Source organism: Loxodonta africana, chromosome 9 (assembly GCF_030014295.1).
Source record: "Loxodonta africana isolate mLoxAfr1 chromosome 9, mLoxAfr1.hap2, whole genome shotgun sequence".
NCBI classification, from domain to species: domain Eukaryota; kingdom Metazoa; phylum Chordata; class Mammalia; order Proboscidea; family Elephantidae; genus Loxodonta; species Loxodonta africana.
In genome coordinates, this window is record NC_087350.1 from 49,991,390 (window position 1) to 50,017,520 (window position 26,131).

Here is a 26,131-nt window from a genome sequence, read left to right on the forward strand (position 1 = left end):
TAGGACTGTGCAAATAAAGGGCTTGTGGCCCACCAAGGGGATTGAACAGCTTGCTAATAATACAAATAAGGTGCGTGGCATGCTTGTGGGGGTGGAACCATGCAAATAAGATATATGGAACCCTAATGAGGGGATTGATCAGTTTTGCCATCCCACTAGGCTTAAAGTGATCCATTCCAGAGGCAGAAAGAGGGGACCTCACTACCACCAAGAAAAAAGTCTAGGTGTGGAGTACATCCTTTGAACCTAGGATCCCTGCACTGAGAATCTCCTAGACCCAAGAGACAGAAGCAATATCCCTGGAGACGACAAGAGATGGCAAGAAGCAGTGGCAGGGAAATGGCGGCAGCAGACGCAGCAGAACCAGGAAACTGGCAGGAGATGGTGCAGGAGGCTTCCCAGCCCATGGATCAAGAAGGTTGAGTGCCTTCAGGCAGGAAGCTTGTGGCAGAGCGAGGTGCCTCTGGGCACTTGGCAGCGCTAGGCTTGCTGACTAATGGAGCTAGAAAGCTGAGCGCCTTTGGGCCGAGGTTTACTGGTGGAGTAGGGTATCCCTGGCACTTACTGGTAGACCTAAAGAGCTTTGCAACACTTGCCTGAGCAGGGCAGAAGCCAGGTCAAGGGGCTGAGAGGCCGAAGGCTAGGTAGAGGCCTGCCTGCGAGCATGGCTAAGAAGAAGCTATCCTGACTGAAGAAGTGTATGCTGAGTGGTTTCTGATCCTGAATTGTAACCTGTTACTTCCCTAATAAACCCCATAATTATGACTAAACTCCATAATTATGACTATTGTGTTTGAGTTCTGTGTGGCTATTTACAATAAATTGTCAAACCCAGCAGAGAAGTAGAAAGTGCGGTGGGAGGGGATAGCTGGTGTCAGAGTTAGTAAAAAGGTTGAAGAGAGGAGGCGCTTCCTATGAACCAGTCTTGGGCTGCTAATGCTGATCATGATTCTCCTTCCCCTTGTGAAGGTAGTCAAGGAGGTCAGAAAAAGCTTTCTGGAGTAAATGATTTTGATAATGGCTTTTTGAAGATTGATTCAAACTTTGACAGATGGGTAGGTGGAGGGAAGAACATTCCAGGCAGAGGGAACAACATGTTTTGAGACGTAGTCACAGAACATTAGTTCTGAATCGTTGGAACAGGAAATGAGCAGAGGGCAAACTGCAGAAGATAGACAGGGGCCAGATCTCTGGAGGCCTGATACTGTACTCAAAACTAGAAGAGGAGGTATATTCATGTATTGAGAGCCTGTTATGTAGCAAGCACTGTGTAGACACTAGGGATTTTGTAGAGACCAAGAAATGGTCATTGCCCTTGAGGAGTTTGCTGTTTAGTTGGGAAGATAGATAAACAGACAGTTAAAATACAGTGCATGTATGAGTGGAAGTAAGTATAGGGCCTAGGTGCACTTTTGGGGGGTGGGGGGAGGGCTAGTCTAATCTTAGCAAGTCAGGAAAACTACCCTGCACAAATTAGCTGAGTGAGACTTGAGGATGAACAGAAACTGACCAGGTATAGAAGGATGGGAGAGAGTTTAAGCTGAGGGAACGAAAAGAGAGAGCTTGGTGCCTTCTGGAAAAAGCACACCCTCGGTATAATAGTGCAGTAGAGTAGGAGTTGGGAGGGTGGGGCACAATGAGGTTGAGTGGTCATTTGGGGCCAGGTCATGTTTGTAAACTATGTTGAGTTTGACCTTTATTCGGATGGCAGAGAAGAACCACTGAAAGGAGAGCAATATAATTAGAATTTCTTTTAGAAAACACACCGTTTGTGTTGTAAAAATAGATTAAAAGTGTAAAAATGGATTAAAGGCCGTAAAAGAGGAACCAGAGAGACCAGTGATGAGGCTCTTGAGAGAATCTGTCCAGCAGATGATAGAGCCCTGAACTAAGGCATGGAGAGAAGTGGATGGTGCTTAGTTTAGGAAACAGAGGACGGACACCTTGGTGAAGTCTGATTTCATTTATTTGAGCTGAATATGCAGTTTAGGGAGAATTGAAATAGCTTGGAGCTGCTGTCAGATCTCCTGGAGTTAATATCAAAACAAGGTAGTGGTAAAAGACTTTTAAAGAATTTTTTTTAATAAAATTAAGTACTCGTTGAAAAAAATTGAGACATCATAAACGTCCCTGAAGTAAAAAGTGAAAGCTTCCTCTAACCTTCTTTGGTATAAATCCTTTGATTCCCACCACCCCCCCATACACATACAGATATTCATATAGGCTAGAGGTTGCATGAGAGCAGTGTGCTTTTTTTTTTTTTTTTTTTTGATCACTGTGCACCTAATAGGGTGCCTGTCAAATAGAAGGTACTCAATAAATGTTTGTTAAATGAACTCATGAAAAATGTGTATGTATAAAGAGTTTTTAAAAAATGATATATGCAGTTTTGCATTTGATTCTTTCATTCAATAATGTTAACAAACATTTCTTATATATGAGTGATCACTATTTTTACCTTCCGAGTTAAATTTATTTAACCAGCCCTCTACTGATGGACATTTAGATTACTTCCAAATTATCAGTATCACAAAATTACAGAACATGCAGCAATCTTGTGTGAATATTCATTGCACATTTGTGCTAGATTTTAAATACAGGATTGCTTGTCAGAAGCTTTGCTTATTTAAAATGTTAAGAAATCCAAATTACTGTTCAGAAAGTTTAAACTCATTCTTTGACACTCCAGGAGTATATGAAAGCGCCTCTTTCCCCACACCCTCCTCAACACTGGATGTTTTCAGTGTTTAATTTTTCTTGAACTGATGGTTAGCAATTAGTATGTTGTCATTTCCATTTTCATTTCTGGGTCTTTAGTGTAGTTAAGCATTTTAAAATAAGTTTATTAGCCATTTATCTTTATAAAAAAGTTCTTAAGTCAGTTCTTTTGGTGGAAAGAGGGATTGAGAGGAAGTCTAATTTCGGAAAAGTGTTTATTTTTGTTTTTTATTAGAAAACTATTCTTTGAATGTGCCCTGTGGCCCATACCATTCTCCCACTCCCATCCCCTCTCACACACACTCCCCGGTATATAAAAAAAAAAAGAAAAAATATAAAGAAGGGCGCAAATCCAGGCCACGCCATTTCACATGTTTTTCTACTGGGCCGTCAGTCACCAGCAAAGCTTTTGTTTATGGGTACGGACATAGCTAACTGGTAATTCACTAGTCTCCAATTTACTTCATTAGAGACCATATGTTACCTGCTTTCTCATCAAAACTAGTTTAAAAAATAGATTTTCTGTTAAATGCTCTATTTTAGCTTCTTTTACATTTACATAGCACTTAGAAAATGTATCATAATCTGGAAATTAGAAATATAGACCAAAAAAGTTGCCAGTCCTTAACAGGTTTATTTTGGGGAGGCACATCTAAGGGCATGCCTGGCAACATTATGAATAGCACTGGCACCAAGGGCAACTGTAGGGGGTTAATGGGGACCCTGCATCATTCCTTGCCATGTGCCTGGTGAGTAAACTCCTAGAAGTTTATGGGAATGGTAGCAAGTGGGGAAAAGCCTGCAACTAACAATCAGTGTCACAAAGTGGGGATGACTAATTTGCTTAGGAGACTGTTGAGACAGATGTTTAATTAGCTGAAGTCAGAGTGGATAAATTGGGAGAGGACTGCCTATGCAGAGAAATACCTTTTCTCCCCGGTCTCTCATTTAACTGTTTTTTTGTCCTCACCATTTTCTTTTTGAAGGCAACATCCTTAGGTTGTGTGTTGGGGTGGGGGACGGGGAGAACAGAGCGATAGTACCAAGGCAATGGATTCTATTTGGTTACGTCTGCCCAACACTTACCATATGCTAAGTATTTTTGCATTTAACCTTTACAAAAGACCTTGTGAGGTGGAAATTATATCTTTTTTATGGTTGAGAAAACTAAAGATACACACACACACACATACACACACAGTGTGTATGTGTGTGTGTGTGTATCTTTAGTGTGTTGCTAATACGTGATATAGACGGAATTTGAACCCAGGTACCTTGATTCTTGAGTGCAATATTTTTCCCTACATCATAGCTTCCTCATTTAAAATGTTACGTAGATGAGGGAACTTGCTAGAATAAAGGCCATGGTTTATATTTTAATAAAGGTTTGTGTCACACAGGTGTATGTGTTTGTCAGAACTATTGATTAGTGCTTTTAAGACTTGTGCATATCATTGTATGTGAATTTTACCTAAAAACTTCAAAATCTTAAATATTAAACTCTCAGTTAATGATATGCATGCTGAAGTGTTAGGGGGTGCATGTACTGATGTGTGCTTCTTTCTTTTGAATGTATTTTTTAAAAAAAGATTGATTGATAGAGATGCATAGATGTATGGTAAAACAGGTTGTTGTGTGTTGTCAAGTCCATTCCAACTCAGAGAGACCCTGTAGGGCAGAGTAGAACTGCCCCATAGGGTTTCCAAGGCTGCAACATTTATGGAATCAGACTGCCACATCTTTCTCCAGCAGAGCAACTGATGAGTTTGAACCGCTGACCTTTCGTTGAGTAGCTGAGCACTTAACCACTATGCCACCAGGGCTCCTTAAAACAAATATAGTACAATGTTAATTGTAAGATATAGGTGGTGGATACATGGGTTTTAAGTGTACAGTTCTTTCAACTCTTCTGTGGTTTAAAATTTTTCATAGTGGGAAAGAACTCACAAAAATTAAGGATATGTAATTCATAATAATGAATTTCTGAAATTACAAATAAATATCCTCGTGGCATAGAAAACACTAATCTTCTTTTCCTTTTTTGTAGCATAATTTATCTTTCATTACTTTGTGTGCTAAATAACATCTTGGAGGTCGCGGTTTCTTCAGTCGACCTATAGTTTTAAATAGTATATACAGTTCAAAAAAAAAAACAGTTACAGATATAATAATAATTGTTACCGCTTATTGAATACTTAAAATTTGCCAGGCAATCTGCCAGATGCTTTTTTTTTTCTTCTATTATCTTAATCCTTACAACAACTATTTGAATTGGTTGTTTCTTTCATTTTGTAAATGAGAAAACTAAAGCTCAGAGAGGATGCAAGACTTGTCTAAGGTCACACAACTAGTAAGTGGGGAAGCTAGGACTCAAACCTAGGTGCCTGACTCCAAAGGTTGTGTCCCTAACTGCTGTCCCACACTTCTTCCTGATAGATAAGAATACAGTGTCCACAGCTCATTAAAGGTGGGTACACTTTTCTCCTTAGAAACACTAAATGCTCCTTCTTTGGTTGTGGCTGGCAGTATGATTCAATAGAAAGGGCACAGGCTTTGGAACCAAACCTGCCCACATACCAACCCCAGCTGTACCTTTCACACAGGCTGTGAAGTTCAGCAAGTTAACTGCTTCTCAGTTATCTCTTCTGGAAATAATACCTTCCTTACAAGGTTGTTGTTTTGACTGAATGCATGCAAAACCCTTAGTAAGTGCTCGGTGGATGTCAGCAGCCACTATCCCGGTTGCCACTACCACATAAAAAAAACCCACTGCTGTCAAGTAAATTCTGACTCACTACCCCATAGAGTTTCCAAGGAGCACCTGGCGGATTTGAACTGACGGCCTCTTGGTTACCAGCTGTAGCTCTTAACCACAATGCCACCAGAGTTTCCTACTACCACATAAGCACACCGTATAACCCTTCTCCTCAGTGTTTGGTTTTCTTCCTTTTCTACACATAAGACTTGGCCTCTGCCTGCCTTTTGTTTTCCAACGAATTAAGCTCTGTGGAAGAATGAAACTTTCAGTTATGCTTGGATTTGAATCTGCTGAAAGCACTCTTACTTTGAACAAGGAGAAAACTAGATCCAGAGAGTCAATTCTAATGATTTTTTACTAACAAGAAAACCCATACCCTGTATATGAACCTAGAAAACCAAATCCGTTGCCATCCAGTCAATTCCTATTCATAGCAACCCTATAGGCAGCACAGAACTGCCCCCATAGGGTTTTGAAGGAACAGCTGGTGGATTCGAGCTACCGACCTTTTGGTTAGCAGCTAAGGTCTTAACCACTGTGCCACCAGGGCTGATGATCACGAAGCTCACAAATCATATAGCTTATATCAGCAGATTTAATTTCTTATATCAAAGATCCTAGAGATAAAGTTAACAAACTATAATTTCCTGTAACAAGCATGTTTACAAGTGATTTAAAAAAAAGTTCTATTAATAGTTGAGTAGCTCACAGAGCCTGTTGGTTCCTCTCAGAAGACATTAAAAAGAGTAAATGTACTTAACATCAGTATCATATTTGAGTGAATTAATACAGAAGTTATAGACGAGAGATTTGGAGTGCTGCCCCCTATCTCTCTGCACCCTCCTTGAAGAGCCTTGGTCTCCCCCACGGGAAGCAGAAGGTCCTCTTTCTTCAGGCAGGCTATCTGTGTGCTTATCCTGTTACAGCTGGAAGAAAAACCCTTCCTTCACCAAGACTGATTTGAGCTAATTTCCATGAAAAACCACCACTTCAGAAGAATTATCGCAGCACAGAAGACTTCTTCGAGATCATCCAGAGGACCTGAAATACCAAACTTCTATTTTACTGCTTTCAAATGCCTGACGTTGGAGCTGTTTTCCCAAATAAACAACTTAAGCGATTTTTAACAATTTCAGTTAACAGCTTTCCATAAAGAGTTATTCCTTTTTGGAGTAAATTACAAATAATGGTACTTTTGACTGTGTGTCTGCAACAGTTTTAAATACATTAAGTAGGGAAAGAAGAAATAGCTAGTCAGGGTTATTTCTTTTTCTGCCTTGCAATGATAATAATGTCCAGAGACAAAGATGACTTAAACTAAGGAAAATGGCATTAGATTAGCACTGAGAGGCAGGTCTGAGTAGAGGAAATATCAGCATTTACCTTTCTTGTTACTTAGCTGCTAATCACAGCATGGCAGTCAGCTAGGTGTGTGGGTTCTACTGTGTCATCAAACCAGTTTTTCAAACAGGAAGTCAGTGAGATGTAATTAAAGCCTAAGTGCTGTAAAAGATGCTAGGTGGTCTCTTGCAACTCCTCAATCTTCCCCAAAACTGTCACCACATAATCATAGTTATATCAAATCATAACAAAACCCTAGCTTTCCGTTTTTTTGTTTGTTTTTGGCATGCTACATTTCTTAGAACAATGTAATTTAAGAGAAAGCAAGATTAAAGTCTACAAACTCCTGAGGGTCATGCAGATCTCTGAAACACCTAAAACCAAATTCATCATTTAATAAATATTTGTGCAATTTCTACCAAGCTGCAGGGAGTGAATAAGAATGACAAGTGCCTGCTCTCAGAGAGTTCTCATTCTAGTGGGGGAAATGGTCAGTAAAAAGTAAACAGATGAGTGTGATACATGTGATAGGGATAAACACTACAAAGAAAATAAAACAGGGTGATATCTCCTACTTTAAATCCACATGTCTACAGAGTCTGCCTTCTAAAATGCAGTTCTCTTGGGTCACTCCATTATTGCCTACCATGCTCTTAAACCAAGCCCTTCATCATCTCTGTCCCTCCCCATCACAATCTCATTCAGCTCTTCTTATGTCTTACTGTGTTTCCCAGGTCTGAATCTGGTTCTGCTGCTTGCTGGGCCCCTGCTACCATCTCTTCATAAAAGAGTCCCTCCTCTTTTCATGTGGTTGCCCTAGGACATCTTCTAGGCTCTATGTCTTGAATCCTGCCTCCGGGTCAGGCTCTGAATCCAGTTCCCATCCTCCAGCCCCTTTTGCCTCCCTTTCCACTTAACATTTTCACTGTTCATTGCCTCCCTAGTTCATGTCGTCAGGGATATATGGCCTTTGGGTCTCTTTCTCCCCGTGCCTGCCCCAGTGGGCCAACCTGCTGCCTTCCATACCTGGCCCCTCTCCAGAGACCCCAGGCAGGCAGCAGTGTTTTGTACCTCCCTTTCTCCACTCTTCCACCCCCTCAGCTGTAATTATCTGGTAAGCCATTTTTCTTCTTCACTAGACATGGTAGGGGACCTTACAAGTATTTGTTGAACAGCGCATGAGTCTGAAAAACCAAGATTTCTTCCTTACAAGCTGGTAGCCAGAATTAGAAGGTTCCTCTATGCTTTTTAGTGAGATTTTAAAGCAAATGAAAGGAATTCATGCTTTGAATATGATGTCTGGACATATGGTGTACCTTATGTTCAAGAGGTGATGCAGGCTAAAATTAATGCGATGAGGACTTTCCTCTCAGGTTTTCACTGAACTGAGTAATAGGAAATCTTCTGGTCCTCCCGGAGCATTGAATCATTGGAGGAATGTTACTGCGGCCCGTTAGGAAGCATTTGGGGTCATATGCAGCTCTCGTTAATAAGTATAGCTGGAAAATCTCGTATGTGAAGCTTAGAAAAGCAAACTTCCAAGGTTATCATTTGGAATTCTGGTTTTCGTACTTTCCTTCACAACATTCATGTCTCAGATCATTCCCATAGGCAAACTTCCCCCCGGAGTCCCTTACAAGATAAGTTTTTTGGTGTCAGCAAGAAGCTTTTAGTAAGACTTCTGTTTAATGAGAACCTTCAGATCTTTATTTCACATATCTACTTAACTCACCTGGCTGGGGGCGGGGGGGGGGCAGGGTGATAATACTGTTTTATTTTTATCGTTGACTTGTGACTCAGGAGGCCCCATATGTTACAGAATAGAGCTGCTCTACGTTTTTATTGGCTGTGATCTTTATGGAAACAGTCAGGCCTGTTTCTTCCACAGTGCTGCTGGTGGGTTTGAACCCCCAACCTTTTAGTTACCAGCCAAGTGGAAACTGTTTGTACCACCTAGGGACCTTAATTTTTGACGCTAGTCAGTCTTTGCTGTGCTCACTATGATGGGTCCTACTGATGAGAGCAGAATTTCCTATTACTTCCTGTTGCTCGGCTCACCATGCTCAGGTTCTGCTGAAATTCAGCAGTTGCAGAGGAGGCTCTGGCCATGTCAAGCATGGCCTAAGTCTTCATTGTTCACTTCCTGGGGAGCTAGGCATGCAACCTGAAAAGAAAATCTCCAGGCCCTTTTGCCTCTCTCTCTTAAACACTGTACTCTATGCTGAGAAACTAACACCCAGCTTCTCTCCCCCTGTGCTGCACCCAAGCCCAGGTCACCCAAAAGAGGATCTTGAGAGCCCCAGGGAACCCCAGAGACCAACATTTCTCAGAACACCTCACCCCAGTAATCTCACACCTGAAAACCTCTCTCAGGAGAGAGGGAAGGAAGTGGAGACTGCTCCTGGACAAATTCTTTCTTCTATCTTTTATAAGTCCTTCCATTTCCTGAAGAAAGGACTTTCTTGAGTTCCCGGTTTGGTGAGTTCCCCTCCTGAATGGAGCCTCTCTTGCCCCCAGGCTGCTGGGCGTTATCTGACTTCACTTTAGCAGGTTGTTTCATGCATCCCCTAATTGGCTACCAGCACCCTTCCCTGATGCAAAGAGAAACAACTGGGCAGCAAGGGCTTGATGAGTTGATAAGCACTGAGTTACTCCATCAGAATCAACGGTGGAAGTTAAGAGGGACAGGCCATATCTTAGCTGTGGAATCTGCTAGAGAGAACAGTGTCCTTCACCCACTCTGTCTTGTGTCAGAGGCACTTTGGACCTGTCCCCAGTAAGTTCCTAGTGTACTAATCTTGCCAAACATTGGTGAATACCTTGCAAAGGAAAAGGATGAGGGCCTCCTTTTACTTTGGGAGAGTGTTTGAGAGAAGGATGTTGAGCTTTAATTTGAGTAAAATGAAAGCCACTGTGGAGAAGAACTGGTTCCTTTTTGTTTACACCCGATCTAGCACTGTACCTGGCCAGGATTTGGTTGCTGATACATTTTGTAGAATGAACTAGGGAGGAGCAGTGAAAGCCAGTGTGCAGCCCACAACTGCTTTGCTCTCTGCCAGCCTGGGCTAGAGGCCACCCACTTTCTTTTCAGGAATGGATTCACTACCCTTCGATTATTGGAGATCAAACTTCCTCGGAGAATTAAATCATTGAATGTAAATGTCCTAAAAATGAAGGCGCAGTGCACATCAGTCGAAATTAGTGTTGCCTCCCAGGTCCCCTTAACGATATGGATCTCTAATAAGTCCTTGAGGAGCCAGAGGAGTATATCAGAAACAGACATTTTAAACATCAGTAGTCAAATAAGGGTACCCAGCAGGAAGAAGCTTCTACGTACACTGTATTACAGAAGAAAAGAATTAAGGCAAACTCACTTTGCAGAGGGAATGTGTGAACAAGAGAGAGAGAACATACTAAATCCTCATCTTCCATAGCAGGAAGTTAATAGATACTGTCTCGTATCGATATAATCTTAAAAATAGCTAAATAAGAATACATAAAAAAAAAAATGACAGTAAATACCAGAAAAAGTAGCCCAAAAAGTTGCAAATGTCTGTGAGGAGCAGGACTCAGGATTGGAGCAGGGACTTACTCTCCTTCATTATAGGGTTTGTAGTAGTATTTACTTTTAAAACTACATGTGCATGTTATTGGAAACCCTGGTGGCATAGTGGTTAAGTGCTACGCCTGCTAACCAAAAGGTCAGCAGTTCAGATCTACCAGGCAGTCCTTGGAAACTCTGTGGGGTAGTGCTACCCTGTCCTGTAGGGTCGCTATGAGTCAGAATCGACTCTGTGGAAATGGGTTTGTTTTTGTGTGTGTGTGTGTGTGTGCATGTTATTTTGATAAAAATAAAAATAATTTTAAAGTTTATAAGAAGAAAACAACTTACTTTCAAATTCTAGGGCTTAGAAAGATTTCTCTTTCATTTTCTTACTTTTAAATCTGTTTGGAAACTTCCTTTCTCCTAAAAGCCACAATCCATTTTATCGTGTTCAATGTCAGTTTTCTATGAGAACATCACTATTAAATAGTTACTTCCTATTATAAACATTTCCAAACCTTTTAAGACTAAAATGTTATGTAACTGTAACTGTTACATTGTAATTTTGCCAACATTTTGTCTCTGTGACCCGTATTTTCCGTAGGTTAAAACACAAGTTATTAGCTGAGTACTCTGTCCCGTTCTAAGAATGACTAATACCTCAAATATAAATGAAAACAGCTGCTTTTCCATAACATTAGAGTCCCAGACAGCTGTCACATGTACATTTTGACATTCTTTTTTTTAAATTGGGACAAAAATTAGTTATGGGATCTACTAATCTGGTTAAGTATATCATCTAACTTCTGTGGAGAGGTAGAGAAGAGGTCATAGAAAAGCCCACAGAGCTAGAATGTAGACTTCCCAAAAGGCTTGAACTTACTTAAAATGAAAACTGTGTGATGAGACCCTTCTGTGCCAAGAACATATGCTCTGTAAGGGTCTGGCGGTGGCTACTGCACCACCGTTGCTTCTGCCAGGAGTCTGAGCAGGCAGACAGCCATTGTTCTCTTCTCTCAGGCTGAAGAGATTGTGGAGTTCTACTCCATTGTCCCTGGAAAGCCTGAATCTATGCTCTCGCCTCCTCTGCAGCCCTTGGAGGATTTATTTCAGGGGGTGTCTGTTGTGGTTCAGGAGGTTGTGCTTCCCCTTTTGGCTTAAAGCTGGCTCTGCCTTTGCTAGTTGGGTGACCTTGGGCAAGTGACTTCGCCTCTCTGAGCTCCTTGCTTTAGTCTCCTTCTCAGTAAAATAAAGTCATAACTAGATCACGGGCTGCTGGTTGATAGTCTTAGCTGTAGAGGTTAAGACCTAGGTCCAAGAAGTACCTGCCTGGCTTTTTCTAGCTCTTTGGTGAGTTTCTTAGCCTGTTTGGATGTCATTTTCTTCATCTATAGATGGAATAATAATAGTGTCTTCTTCATAGCACTGTTGTGAGAATTAAATTAAGATCTGTGTAAAACACAAAGCGTTCAGTAATTAGTCCTGTCCTCTCCCTTCAATTTCACTGTTATGAGACTCCGTCAAACTCAAAATTTTGTGATCTAACACTTTGTTTTTTATGAGTATGACTGCTTTGTGTCATAGTTCAATGGAGTCATTCAGTAGACTCTAGCTGCTAAGTAACCCAGCTCAAATTTAGTCCACATTGGGCACAGCCCAGAATGTGTGCATCTGTCTGCCCAGCTGCTCATATGAGCTTTTCCAGGGGTCCGAGGCCCCTTGTCAGAGCAGCAAAGCATCAGTGAGAACATAGAAGTGCACATGTAGGAATGACCTCACGTTGCTCTAGAGCACGCCGCATCTGGGGCACAGTGTACAGAAGGGTTAGAAGCAGGAGAAACTTTTGTCATAAATTTTCTCTTCAGCAGGACTTCCCAGGGAATGTCTGACATGAGCAGAGAGGAAATGCTGATTGGCCTGGGAATCAGCTGAAGGAGACAGGAGCTGCAGTGGAAGCTGCTGGATTTACTGTTACTAGCAAGGCAAATGGAAAGCCAGCAGGGCAGCCCAGCTCTCAGATAATAGATGTAACAAGAAGGAAAACTCCCAGAAAGGAAAATGGCTGGCAGCCAGGAATCCTCTTCTGCCATTTTTTCCCATTGTTTTTTGTTTCGTTTGTTTAGCACAAGGGGATGCATATTTTAAAATCTTGGATTATAAATCACAATTCTTAGTAAGATTCCTCAGGTTATATTCAACTATTTAATAAAGCAACAGGATGCCGAATGAATTGTTTATCTTCTAATTGGCTTGAAATAAAACAGGATCTATAATTGAGCTTATCTGTTTGATAGATTCAGAGTTGAACATTGTGAAATGGGCAAAATTGTATTAATATAATAATAAATAACTATCATTTGTTGAGTACTTACTATGTGCCAGGCTAAGTCCTCTATCTGTGTTATTATTTCTTTTAATCTATACAATAACTGTGTGAGTTAGAAATGATTATCATTCCCAACTTAGAGATGAGAAAATAAAGCTTAGACCGCTTAAGTAATTTCCCAAGGTCTTAAAGCTTGGTGGAGCTGGGATTTGAACCCTACCGTTAAAGTCCTATCAGTTTAGTAAAATGTATTGAGGCAAAACCCAAATGGCTATTACGAGGCCAGGCAAGGTACTGGCAATAAAAAAAGCACTAACCAAGGCTTGTGTCTTGACTTCAAACAGCCCCAGTTGGTGTGGTGGTTATTAGAGGGAAGATGGGACAGGCAGAGAGGGGCTGGAACCTGGACTTTGATTCTCCAATGGTGGGCAGAGGTACAGTTGGCAGGTAGAGCTGATACCTGAAAGGTCTGGCCCCCAAAACAGGGAGCAGGGCAGATGGTTGCTCAGCATCAGGGATCCACAAGGATTCAGGGGGATCTACAGGTCCGGGCAGCAAGGACCAGGGTGCAAATTATGTTCAGCATACAGGGGCAGCAATACAGAGAGCTGAAAGTTCTAGTCCTCCCAGAAGACTTTACTTCCAAAAAATCAGCCATTGAAAACCCTATGAAGCACAGTTCTACTCTGATACACGTGGGAGTCGCCTTAAGTCAGATTCGAGTCTTCAGGAACTGGCTTTCTTGGTGTCCTATGCACGGTTAGGTCACAAAGGCAACAGGAGAGCGAAAATGCATTGTCCTAATTACCTCTAGAAGAAATTCTTTTAAAAATGCCTGTCAGTGGCCAGCATCCTGTAATTTTCCTCATTCAGTTCAGCACAGCAAGCACTTTTTCTAAAATTAGAACAGATGAAAATTAAAAATATGTATCTGAAATCAAACTCAGCACAAAAGGGCCCTCACAGTATAAAGGGGGCTAGAAAATCAAGATACCAACATCTACCCAATTAAATCAATTAGTCATTCATCAAACATTTACCAAATTCTGTAGTTGCAAAGATGAATAAGACTGCCGTTTCATACGCACTCTTTCTGGGACTCATTAAGTCACTGAAAGTCATGGCAAGGGGAGTTCTCTAAACTATTTGAATTGTTTTCTTGGTTATGTTTCCCCCTCTTCCCCCTCCTCCCATTTTTCCAGAGTAAGTATAGTTGAATTCACATAAATTAAATGTATAATTTATGGATAAGAAAATCCAGGCAAATAGGTGGCATCGGGGCTTAGAGGAGGATTTCCAGAGAGACACACTGAGAACCTAGCAGAGCACCAGGCCTGGAGCAGATTCTGGGCAGGGATGCACCAGAAGCAAGAAAAATTACCTGAATGAGACATGGAGGCCAAGGTCAGATTAGGAGAAAGGAAGCCTTGTTTTTGATTGGCCTGGAATTGCAGAAATTCTTGCCTTGGAGGAGAGCCTGCAGGTGAGGGGAGTGTTAAGTGATGCCAGTCTGGGAATCTATAGGGTCCGATACCATGGACGTCAAAAGGAGAAAAAGCAAAAATGGTTGCAGAGGCCAGATAAGATTTAAGGGAATAGCAGTAAAGGAGGGATGTGATTTTGACAGACTGGAGGAACAAGCCGTCTGGGTGAAGGGAATGGCACAAGCAATGGTATGGAGGTAGGAGACCATGAAGTGTACGCACCAAACAGCAAGGAGACTAGTTAAACTGCATCATAGGTGGATAAGACATTAAGATGGGTAGAAGGTCCTGAGAATAGATAAGGAGTTTACATGTAATTTGGTAGGCCCTGGGGAGAGTTATAAAAGGATTTGAGCATGGAAGTGATAACCTTCAGAACATGACTCTAAAAAGCATCTTCTGATAGCTGAATGGAGAATGGAAGGCTGAAGACCAAGAGACTGGTTGGGAGACCATTACTGTGGGCTGGATGATAAGGAATACAAACAGAAAAACAAACCCATTGCCATCAAGTCAATTCCGACTCACAGTGACCCTATAGGACAGAGTAGAACTGTCCCATAGCGTTTCAAAGGAATAGCTGGTAGATTCGAAGTTCCACCGTTTTGGTTAGTGGCTGTGGCTCACCATAGTTCTTAACCATTGTGGCACCAGGGATGCAGGGAAGACTTATTAAGTGGGTAGAGTCTGCGTAACTTGGGAGCTGACTTAATATCAACAAGGAGGAAGACAGAATTAGAGAAGTATTCCAGACTCGGTGAGTTCTTTGTTCACTACTACGAGTCCTTAGAGGCCAGGATCAGAATTTTATTCATCTTTGCATCTATAGTGCCTAATGCAGGGCCTGGCACGTGGGAGGAGTTTAGTAAATGTTTGAGAAATTACTGAGTTAATTCCGTGGGAGAATGGTGATGTCATTTTGGAAACCCAGTTATAAGGCAAAAGGTGTTTTTGAGAAGGGAATGTATAGTAAGTTGATAGTTGGTAGTTCTGTAAAATTAGAAGCAAAAAGGTGCTTGGAGTTCTGTCTTTTCCTACAAAAGCAAGCTGAAGCTATTCATTGCCAGTGATGCTTCCCTAGAGAGTTGGTAGAAGCCCCTTAGAGGCCCTGCAGGCTATGATCTCACCCAGGGCTGGAACCCCTTCCACAAGGGTCTCTGACACTTAGCTGTTTATAGACGCTTTCACTGCCAGTATCTCACTGAATCCGCTCAAAGCCCCGTCAAGTAGATGCAGAGGGGGAGAATGAGGTTTAGAGAGGATGTGGTTTACCCAAGCAGATTCAAATCAAAGTGTTCAGATTCCACTGTATCATAACAAAGTCTGACTATTGAAAACAGCTGGCCCTACTCTTACCATTGACTAGAGTTGGAGTCACTGCTTTTTTGTAGCTCAGAAAAGGCTGCAGACAAATGAAGTCTCCTTTTTGTTTGTTTCTTTTGTTTTTGTCCTTAGGTGCTTGTGACTAAATTCACTAATTCACTAGCTGTCAAGGCTGTGTTAAGGAAAATGGGTTTGAACTGCTGTGGTTTTTGAGTACTGGACTGGATGTCAGAAACCTTTGCCATCACGGGAAATTCTGTCACTCTGGATTTACTATCTGTTCCCCGCAGCTGAATTCCTCAGCAGTGTGATTTAGCACCCTGGCTCCCCATCAACCAGTTTTGGCATTTATTTGAATGCATTACCCTACTGGTTTCCATAAACTATTTTACAATTGTTTAAAATAAATGACTGTTTATTTCCACAAAAACCATCTGTATTTCTTTACAGAGCAACAGATAACTATATGTAAAATTTGGTAATGTCACAGTGACTCAAGTAAAGAGAAACAGATTGGATTGAAAAATTGGATGCTTAGGGACAGTGTTAAAGGTTTCTGTCCTCTCTAACAAGTGATATTTGGTTTTGAAGGAGAAAAAACTACTTCTTTTTAACAAGTACTATCAGGCCTCCTTTCTCCAAAGGGCAGTGCATTCGCAGTGTCTGGATAGTGACAGGACGTGGACTATTAGCATTCCTCATGGTAGTGAATTGCCTGCTCCTTCCAGCAAGCTCTCTGCCTGGGATGGCATGTAGGAAGATCCTTTCCAGTAGCTTCCAGACTTCTCTAAGTTTTAAGTTTTTGTTTGTGCCTTATGTCTTTCCGTTCTGACGTTGAGTGGGTTCCGTTCAGGCCTATATGCTGGAACTTAAGCATTTCTGGGTACAAAGCCATTGAGGCAAGCAGCTGTGGCCTGGGTGAGGGGAACCAGAACTGATAGAGAAGCAGGGCTGGCCCCTGACAGTGGTGATTTTCCATTCTTCAGCCACTGTTCAAAGCCATGGGGCGAGTCAGCTTAAATCACATTTGTTCAATCCATCTTCAAAGAAACCAGAGTTGGGTCACTATTGGGAGTTTCCAAACAGTGGGGATGTTTGAAGTCACATGGAGATGGAGCTCCAAGTCTGCTTTCGAGCAGGAGGTGGTCAGGATGGTTGCTGTGATGGTTAAGGTTGTGTGTTCAACTTGCCTGGGCCACAATTCTCAGTGGTTTGGCAGTTACCTAATGATGTAGTTATCTTCCATTTTATGATATAATTACCTCCATGATGTGATCAGCCAGTCAGTTGTAAGGAGAGTTTCCTTGAGGGTATGGCCTGCATCTAATCATATGTTGACATTCTGGCAAAGCTTGCTGGCTTTTGCTTGCTGTGGGTCCTGTATCTGGCTTGTCATCATTTGACCTCCGGTTCTTGGAACTTGAGCCAGCAGCCTGACATATTGCCTGCCAATCTTGGGATTCATTGGCCTCCACAGCCCATGAGTCAGCAGCTTGCTTTCTGACCTGCTGATCTTGGGTTTATCAGCCCCTGTAGCTACATGAGTCAAGAGAAGCCTCCAGCCTGACACCAGACCCAAGGACTTGGGACTTGCCAGCCTCTACAACTGTGTGAGCCATTTCCTTGACATAAATGTTTCTCTCTCTCTCTCTCTCTGTGTGTGTGTGTATATATATATATATATACACACACACACACACATACATACATACACACACACTTAACTGGTTTTGCTTCTCTGGAGAACCCAGTGTAAGATATTAGCCGAGGCTGAATTTTAGTCACCAAATATACCTGTGTGCTGAGGCTGTCCTAAGAATGTAGAGATGCTAAAATGTGCTCTCCATCCTCAAGTTGCTTACAGCTAGTAAGGAAGACAGAGGTCTTTTTAGTGTAGAGATCATTTTAGTGTCGATTGTATAGGGAAGTCCAGGGGCAGTGACATCTGAGCGAGTTTTGACTTCTCAAGTAGAAGAGACCATGGACTAGAGAAGTGAAGTGGAGGGAAGGATGTTCCAGAATGAGGGACTGGTATGAGCAAAGACACAGAGGTTTGAAACAGCATAGTTAGGAGGGCATTTCCGAGTTACTATTTCATTAGGGGAAACCCTGGTGACGTAGCGGTTAAGTGCCACAGCTGCTAACCAGTTTGAATCCACCAGACGCTCCTTGGAAACTCTATGGGCAGTTCTACTCTGTCCTGTAGGGTCGCTATGAGTAAGAATCGACTCAACAGCAGTGGGTTTGGTTTGGTTTGTATATCATTAGGTAAGGAACCCTGGTGGTGCAGCAGTTAAGCACTTAGCTGCTAACCAAAAAGTAGGCAGTTCAAACCCACCAGCCACTTTATGGGAGAAAGATGTGACAGCCTGCTTCTGTAAAGATTACAGCCTTGTAAGCCCTCTGGAGCAGTTCTGCTCTGTCTTACAGGATGTCTAAGAGGCGGAATGGGGTTGGTTTGTTTCGGGTTATATCACTAGGTGGGAGATAGGAAGAAGAGGGAGATGAAACCAGTGTGGCAGACCTCTAGAGGCTCTAGCCCCTGCAGAAGAACTAAAGATCTCTCTAAGAGTGCCCCTTGGAAAGTGGAAACAGCAGTCCAGGTGTTATGGACCAAGCAGCTGAAACTATTCAGTGCAAACTGTGGGCCAGGCATTGTTCCCGTACTTTTTACCTGTACTAACTCACTGAATCCTTAGAACAACCCTTTGAGGCAGGTGATGTTGTTATTCTTTTACAGATGGGAAACGAAGGCACCAAAAGGTTAAATAACACCCCCAGGGTCATGTAGCTAATAATTGGTAGAACTGAAAATTCAAACCCAAGCTATCCTGTAACCGTTTTACCATGCCATCTCAGATATGTTGGGGTCAGCAGAAGCTGCAGAGCACTCTCCCTACACAAACACACAAAAATGAGTTTAGGACAGGGGTCAAATCCAGACCTTCCCTTTTCCCCAGGCTGCAGGGGTGGGTTACTGACACACAACCTTTTGTCTCAGAGGCTAGTAAAGGCATCAAGACTGCCTTAAAGGGAGTTAAGTAGCCAGAGATATAGTTTGAGACCGCCCTTTGTTTTTCACAGTGCCATCTAGAATCCATGAGGAGGGCAGGCATCTGTAGTTGTCCAGACTGGAGTGACACGGCAGCAGATGGGAATTCTGACCCTCGGTCTGTAGTTGTGGGCTCCTTTTGTAAATGGCCTCAGACACTCCATTTCTCTTCATCTTTGCTGCCCAGCTCCTTTGAGCAGCTCTGAGAGCCTCTGGGGTCCAGCCCGTGGCTGAACCCTAGGCCTCAGGAACCCTTGAACAGGCTCTATCCCATTTTAGTTCCTGGTTCCCCAACTGCTTAGATGTCTCCCCAGCAGCCGCTGAGCCTGCATGACCTGTAAGGAGTCAGGTAAAATAAGAGGCCACAGTCCTTAATCTATACTAGTTGGAATAATCTCTGATAATAATCTCTTAAAATTAGGTTTTTAAATGAGAAAGTAATTCCAATGTATATGCCCATTGTCAAAAAATCCAAACAAAATAGCAATCCATGAAGTAAAAAAGGCTTCTTATCCACTGCCACCCCATCTTACACCCCAGAGGTAATTCTAGTTAACAGTGTAGCCATCAGAACAGTTTGACTCAGCTCCTTCCAGAGAGAGAGAATGTGTATGTGTGTTTTCAACAAATATACATATATAGCTGGGGTTTTACTTTATTAAAATGGAGCATATTCTACATATTCTAGATCTTTTTAAATTTAATAATGAATCATAAAAATATTTCCTTGTCTCTTTTTTTTTGTTAACAGCAATATAACATCCCAGTATACAGATAAACTGTAATTTATTTAATGGGTTTATTTTTTACTGATGAGCACTAAGGTTATATACTTTTTTTTTTTTTTTAATATTAAAACAGTGCTACAGTGAACATCATTGAACATTGATCTTTCTACTCAACCTGATAGATTGCTAAAAGTGGGATTGTTGGGTTAAAGTCGTTCAATTTTAATGCCACCTTGTTGAAGTCATTCTGTTTAACAGTGATTACTGAACACCTACAACGAGACTGTTTTTGTAGTGAAGCACTGGGGATACTGAGTTGAGATTTTTTTTAAAAGCCACATATCCCACACAGGTCTCCAAAGAGCACCCTGATAATGGGGTAGAGGGATGGGGAGGTGGGGAGGCAGGCCAAATTGACACAAATGCCTTAACTGACCATGCTAAATATACTGATAGAAATAAAGGCCCCCGGAAATTGGAATGAAAGAGCTCTCAATTCTAACAGGGACCAGGGAAAGCTGCAGAGGAGGGGATGTACCAGAAGGTGTGCCTTCTTCCTCCTCCCAGCGCCTGTCTGTGAGGCTGGATGTTCAAGAAGAAATTTGTTCTAAAGAATTATGGTGCTCCTGCTTTTTCTCCTACACAAAGAAGGAAATCTCAGCTGTACGCCCTTTCCTTTCCTCCTGTTGGCACTTTCTGATTGATGATTGGAAATGATGGCAATACATAAACTATTTTTCTTTTTATTTTATGACCTGGTAATAGCAGTAACATATTTCCAGTAAATGTTTTCTATCGCAATAAAAAAGTTGTAACAAGACTAGAAATAGGTATAGTTAAACCCTAAAGATATCACAGTTTCAGAACTGTGGATTGAGGCAGTAACTCTGTAAATCATTTAACTTAGAAAAAGACACATCCCCCCCCCACCCCCAAGAAAAGAATCAGGGCAAACAGCTGGTGCTTACTTGTAAATGCTCATCATATAGGTGCCTGCTGTGAGGACTGGTGGATGCATGCTTTTTACCCCCTCAAAACCAACTACCCACTCCCTCATCACTGCTGCCAGGTCTCCCCACCCAACATCTTTACTCCTTTTGGAACTGATAAATCATCTCAACCTTACACTTCTTTTTTTTAACCCAAAGATCAAAACCTATAATGCCCTTTATGGGATATAGCTAACAGAGTGGTTAAGACACAGGCTTTCGAATCAAGACACACCTTGATTTTTGTCCTGGCCTCATCACGGGCAAGTGACTTAAACCACTCTGTAAAATTGGGACCATAATTGGGCCTACCTTCTTAAAAAAAAAAAAAAGCCCTTATAAGGATTCAGAGAGCTAATGCATGTAAAGTGCTTTGTTTCAGGGCCAGGAAGGTCCTTAATGTCAGTCACTGTGGTTATTATTACAGTCTGAGAATGAAGCAATATTTGGTTTATTTGTCAAAAAGGACAAATGATTTTGTCACATTTACATAGCAGTATAATAACCGATATTTATTGAGTGCTTATTATGTGTCAAGCATTGTGTTGAGCATAATCTTTACAATTACTCCATGAAAGTTTAAATCAAGTAACTTGCCTGTTGTTACACAACTTGTAATAGGGCCAACATTTTAATTCAGATCTTTCTGACTCCAAAGCCCATGCTCTAACCAGTACCAGACCACCTTCTAGTATCAGATGCTCACAGCAGGAGCAGAGATTGTAGAACTTTGAGTAGTTCTGTCTCACACCAGGCACATCTTCCTTTGGCTGATAAAGATTTGGAGCTGATATTGGTGAGAGCCTGTGCTCTCAGAACTCCAGGGTCAGACAGAAAAGAACTATTTCCTTTCCCTAATCATAGGCAGAGCAGCCTGTTTCTCAGCTCGTCCTTGTTTAAGCTCTACACATTTCCTAAAAGGGTGAAGAGCCTCTTCTGTGTGTCTGTTATCCTTATCATGCTCTAAAAATTAGGCCTTTCCCAGCCTTTGCCTTTAATCTCTGATTCTAGCTGACACCTTCATTAATGGTCCAGCACAAGCTTTCTGTCGACTTGAAGACTGCTGTGTAAAAGTGGTTTTGCTGTCCTATCAATAATGGTCATAATTTCCCCAATACACTCATCAGCAGTGATTTGAAAGTCTTGCAGCAAAGAAATGGAAACTCCAGTGCAGTGGTTTTAAAGTAATTTGTCTTATAGACGGCATCTTATTTTAGTAAAATCAGGTCAGTGGAACACTGCTGGGTCAGTTTTTTTTGTTTTTTTTTTTTAGTATGATACAAATTAGTTGAAGGAAATTGTTCATTTCAACCTTAGATTATTTCTAGCTACGGTAGCTTTTTAATATCTTTTTCTTTATTTACATGGTTTTAATAAACTTTAATCATCATCATCAGGCAAATACCTTCTCAGTTTCAGCCAAGCCTTAGATAAGAGGAAGAAGTGCTGTCACCTACCCCACAGAAGCAACCTTCCCTTCACAGTTTTAGGGTTTAATGTGATGATGACTGTGTTTCCCACTCCTTGTCATCCTCCAGTCTGGCCCCCTGGTTGGGGTTTGTTTATTGCACAAAGTGACCCCTTGACCATGCCCTCCCCCAGGAGGTATTTTTGTAAGCACACTATGCTAATTTTCTTATGGCAACATATTAAAAACAATGGCACGGCCACACTTACAAAAATATACCTTGCAGGGGAAGGGCGAGGTTGGCAAACAGACATAGAAGGCATGGGCTATTTGCATAAAAATATGGTACATATTTGTATGTGCTGCATGTGTAGTCATATATATAATAGAGCACATAGGGGGCACAGTTATGGAAACTTCTTAGACATATCCAGACACCTCGTGGGACCGAGTTACTGGGCCTGAATGCTAAGGACCATAGTCTGGGGGAACGTGTAGGTCAATTGGCATAATACAGTTCATAAAGATAATGTTCTACATCCTAGTTTGGTGAGTAGCATCTGGGGTCTTAAAAGTTGCAAGCGGTCATCTAAGATGCAACTATTGGTCTCTTCCCATCTGAAGCAAAGGAGAGTAAAGGAAACCAAAGACTCAAGGAAGCAATTAGTCCATAGGACTAATGGCCCACAGGAACCACAGCCTCCTCTAGCCTGAGACCAGAAGAACTAGATGGTGCTAGGCTATACCACTACCAATGGTCTGACCAGGGACACAATAGAAGGTCTTGGTTAGAATGGAAGAAAAATGTAGAACAAAACTCAAATTCATATAAAAGACCCGTCTTGCGTACTGGACTGATACAGACTGGTAGAGCCCTGAGACTATCGCCACCCGAAGACACACCTTTTTAATCTGGAACTGAAGCCACTCCTGGAGGTCACCTTTCAGCTAAATAATAGATTGGCCTGTAAAATAAGCAGTAACACCATGAGGAATGTGCTCCTTAGAACAACCAACTATATGAGATCAAACAGGTAACATTTGCCCAAAAGCAAAGATGAGAAGGCAGGGAGGGGCAGGGAAACTGTAGAGATGGAAAAGGGAAGGCAGGGTGAAAATGGGGAGAATGCTGACAACAGTGCAGGGATAGCAGCCAATGTCAGGGAACAATTTGTGTCTGAATTGTTGAATGGGAAACAATTTTGCTGTGTAAACTTTCACCTGGAACATAATAAATGTTTAAAAAATAAATAGGTGATATCATCCATGAGACCTGCCCGTATTGGGTTGATAAGTGCTAAAAATATCATGGTTCTGTTCTCCTACTTGATTTCTTTTCTATATTACTTAACTGTAAAATAAATATTAAAAATTTCAACAAGATTTTGATTTTTTTCTGAAATTAATACTTTAAAACTATGTAAATATTAATTTTTTTAAATTTGCTGTTTTATTAAGAACCTTAGCTATGAAGGTATGTGTAGAGTTGAATAGTCCCCCCCCCCCCAAAACTCTTGCCCACCTGGAGCCTCAGAATATGACCTTATTTGGAAATATAGTTTTTGCAGATGTAATTATTTAAGTTAAGGTGAGCTCATACTGGATTATAGTGGGCTGTAAAGCCAGTCTGACTGGTGTCCTTATAAGAAGAGAGGAGACGCAGAGACACGTGGAGGAGAATGCTGTGTGAAGACAGAGGCAGAGATTGGAGTGAGCATCTACAAGGCAAGGAACTCAAAGGATTTCCCCGCAGAAGCTTGAAGAGAGGCATGGAACAGATTCTTTCCCTAGCGTTTTAAGAGGGAGCATGGCTCAGTTGACACCTTGATTTCAGGCTGCTACCCTCCAGGACTGTGAGAGAATAAATTTCTGTTGTTTTAAGCTAAATAAAAAAAAAAGAAAGAAAGAAAGTTAATGGGGGCAAAATTGCATTCCCAAACATTTGAACCTGAAGTGGCCAGGGCCAAACTTAGTTGATCTCTGGTGATCGGTTCAATTTAGTTACGATTTTTTGCCATTAGGCTGGGGCTGAATGATGGTGATTTGGTTGAGGCCAAATGTCTGAAGAAAATTGGCTCTCTGATAAGAGTGCTGTTATCAGAGGGGGCTACCTTCTCATTTACATTTAGATGAGTATTGATTATTTATTTACTCAGAGAAGTGAGATTCGTTTCCAATCTTATCTTTCTCGTCTCTGCTTGTCAGCAGAAAGAGAGATAGAGCTCCTGACATCAGGCCAAGATAACAGCACTTTGTAGTAAAGATAAAAGTTAGAATGGGCCTTTTTCTAGTCTTGACTGAAAGGATAAGTTTTAAAAATTAGAACTGATGGGTCATGCTTTCAAAACCTTTCCTGAAGGTTTTGCAGTTTAACTAGGCAGGAGAATTGGTTTATTGGAACAGCCCTGGTCTTTCTTCTTTTGTAATAGGAATTGTATTTAACTTGATTATATTTGGCTGTTTCACTGAGAGCAAATTGTGTATTGGCTCAGAGGAAGCTAAAGTGTGACCTTATTGTCATGTCTGCTTGTTCCTTTTTTTATTATTTAAATTCCAAATTATCCAGTCCGAGCCTCAGAGGGGGTATAAGCTACAGTGGTTATCACTTAAATATAGTTCAGTACGTATATTAAGATCAAGCAGAAAATGATTATAGTAGCCCCTAGAGGAAGAGTTATGAGCAATGGAGCTAATGCTAAGTGCAAACGTTTTGGAATAGCTGATGTTGGGTCTGAGCTCTGATACTAACACTGTCAGCTTGTCAGTGATGCTTTGGCTCAGTGAGGAAGTTGGGATTCAGCTGTCCCTTCCATTGAGCAGGCAAGGCTTGGCACCATTTGCTTCTAACTGGTCTCCCTGCCACCGGTCCCCTCCAATTCATTGTCAATAGTGCCACCAGAAGAATCTTACCAAAATATAAAGCTGATTGTGTCACTGTCCAGCTCTGTTAACATCTGTTGCTTATAAGAAAAAATCCAAGTCTTGACCAACAGACTGGGCCAAGCCCCCCGCCTCCCCACCTCCAGCTTCCCTTAGCACCCCTATACAACATAGGCCTCTTGCACACTGAATTTCCTTCCCATAGTGTGGGCTCTTCAGTACCTCCTTGCCTTTGCCCATATGTTGTTCCCTCTGAAGAAATGCTCTACTTCCCCCTTCTTCACCTGGCTCTTGTCCTCCTCCAAGATCCATTTCAAGTGTTTTCACCTCAGGTAAGGAGTAGTTTCCTCTGTGCTTCCACAGTGCCTTGTCCTTACCTTGGTAAGAGCACCAGTTGTGCTCTTTTATAATTTATCTGCTCAAGTGTGTTTCCCCACCTCCCCCAGCCTCCTTGAGGGCAGGGATCATGGATTATTCATCTCTGTGTCTGGCACATCGTTGATGCTTGGAATATTTGTTAGATGGATATATGGATGGCATTGTAATGTCACAAATCTTGATATTTATGCTGCCGTGGTTCTGTGGGTTCTTCGTTTTTAGACTATGTAGGGCCTGAGAAACTAGGGAACTTGAAGAACCTGGCTACCGAATAAGTATATCTAATAATAAATGCTGCCTGTCTTTTAAACCAGTGTGTAACCTCTCCCACCCCATCCCCCTACCTCGGGATGCAAATGAGTAAGGATATGAACATCTCTTGAGGCCATCATTCCCTGCCACCATGTACGTTTCATTAATGGGGCTGTTAGCCAATTGTGGAAACCCTGGTGGTGTAGTGGTTAAGTGCTACGGCTGCTAACCAAGAGGTCGGCAGTTCGAATCTGCCAGGCGCTCCTTGGAACTCTATGGGGCACTTCTACTCTGTCCTGTAGGGTCGCTGTGAGTTGGAATTGACTCGACGGCAGTGGGTTTTGGTTTGGTTTAGCCTATTGTGACTCAGAGGCTAGGAATCTCCCTAAACCTTAACTGTTAACAGTTTCTCTTTCCACCTATACTAGCAATAGTAGCAGCTGGTGGTGTAATGGTTAAGAGCTATGGCTGCTAACCAAAAGGTTGACAGTTTGAATCCACCAGGTGCTCCTTGGACACCCTATGGGGCAGCTCTACTCTGTCCTGTAGGGTCACTATGAGTCAGAATAGACTCTACAGCAGTGGGTTTAGGTTTTTTTTTTTTTTTTTTTTTGTCATTCACTGAGCATTTTGCTAAGGGGAGTTGTGGACTATCTCAGTTTAATCCTTACAACAGCCTACTGAGGGAAGTGCCTTTATCATCCCACTTCAGATAAGGAATTGAAACCCAGAGAGATTAAGTAATTTCCCTTAATGCACAGCTAGCAATGTTACTCCTTCTCACAGTACAAATACCAGGAGTTTTCTGCTTAAAACCTAGCTCTTCCTCTTATTTGCTCACTCCTTTTTCTGGCTACAAGAAACTTTTAGGTTAAAGCAGTTCTTTATGTTAATGAATGGAAAATAGTTGACCTGAAGGTATAGCCGTAGAAGTGTGTAGCCTTTGACTT

At 41.8% G+C, this 26,131-nt stretch overlaps 1 protein-coding gene across 23 annotated transcripts in view; it reads left to right on the forward strand.

Moving 5' to 3' along the window:
* MAPKAP1 (MAPK associated protein 1) overlaps positions 1-26,131 on the forward strand; it is a 270,012-nt gene that overhangs the window by 173,217 nt on the left and 70,664 nt on the right. Inside the window, exon 8 of one of the 23 annotated variants that reach the window (XM_064291431.1) lies at positions 6,403-10,330. The exons of 21 other annotated variants lie outside the window; for them this stretch is intronic. In XM_064291431.1, coding sequence (XP_064147501.1) covers positions 6,403-6,440 — 38 coding nt within the window. In that variant the 3' untranslated portion in view covers positions 6,441-10,330. Of the gene's footprint in view, positions 1-159; positions 2,247-6,402; positions 10,331-26,131 lie in introns of those variants that run through there. One more of the 23 variants, XM_064291432.1, reaches the window with a different exon arrangement.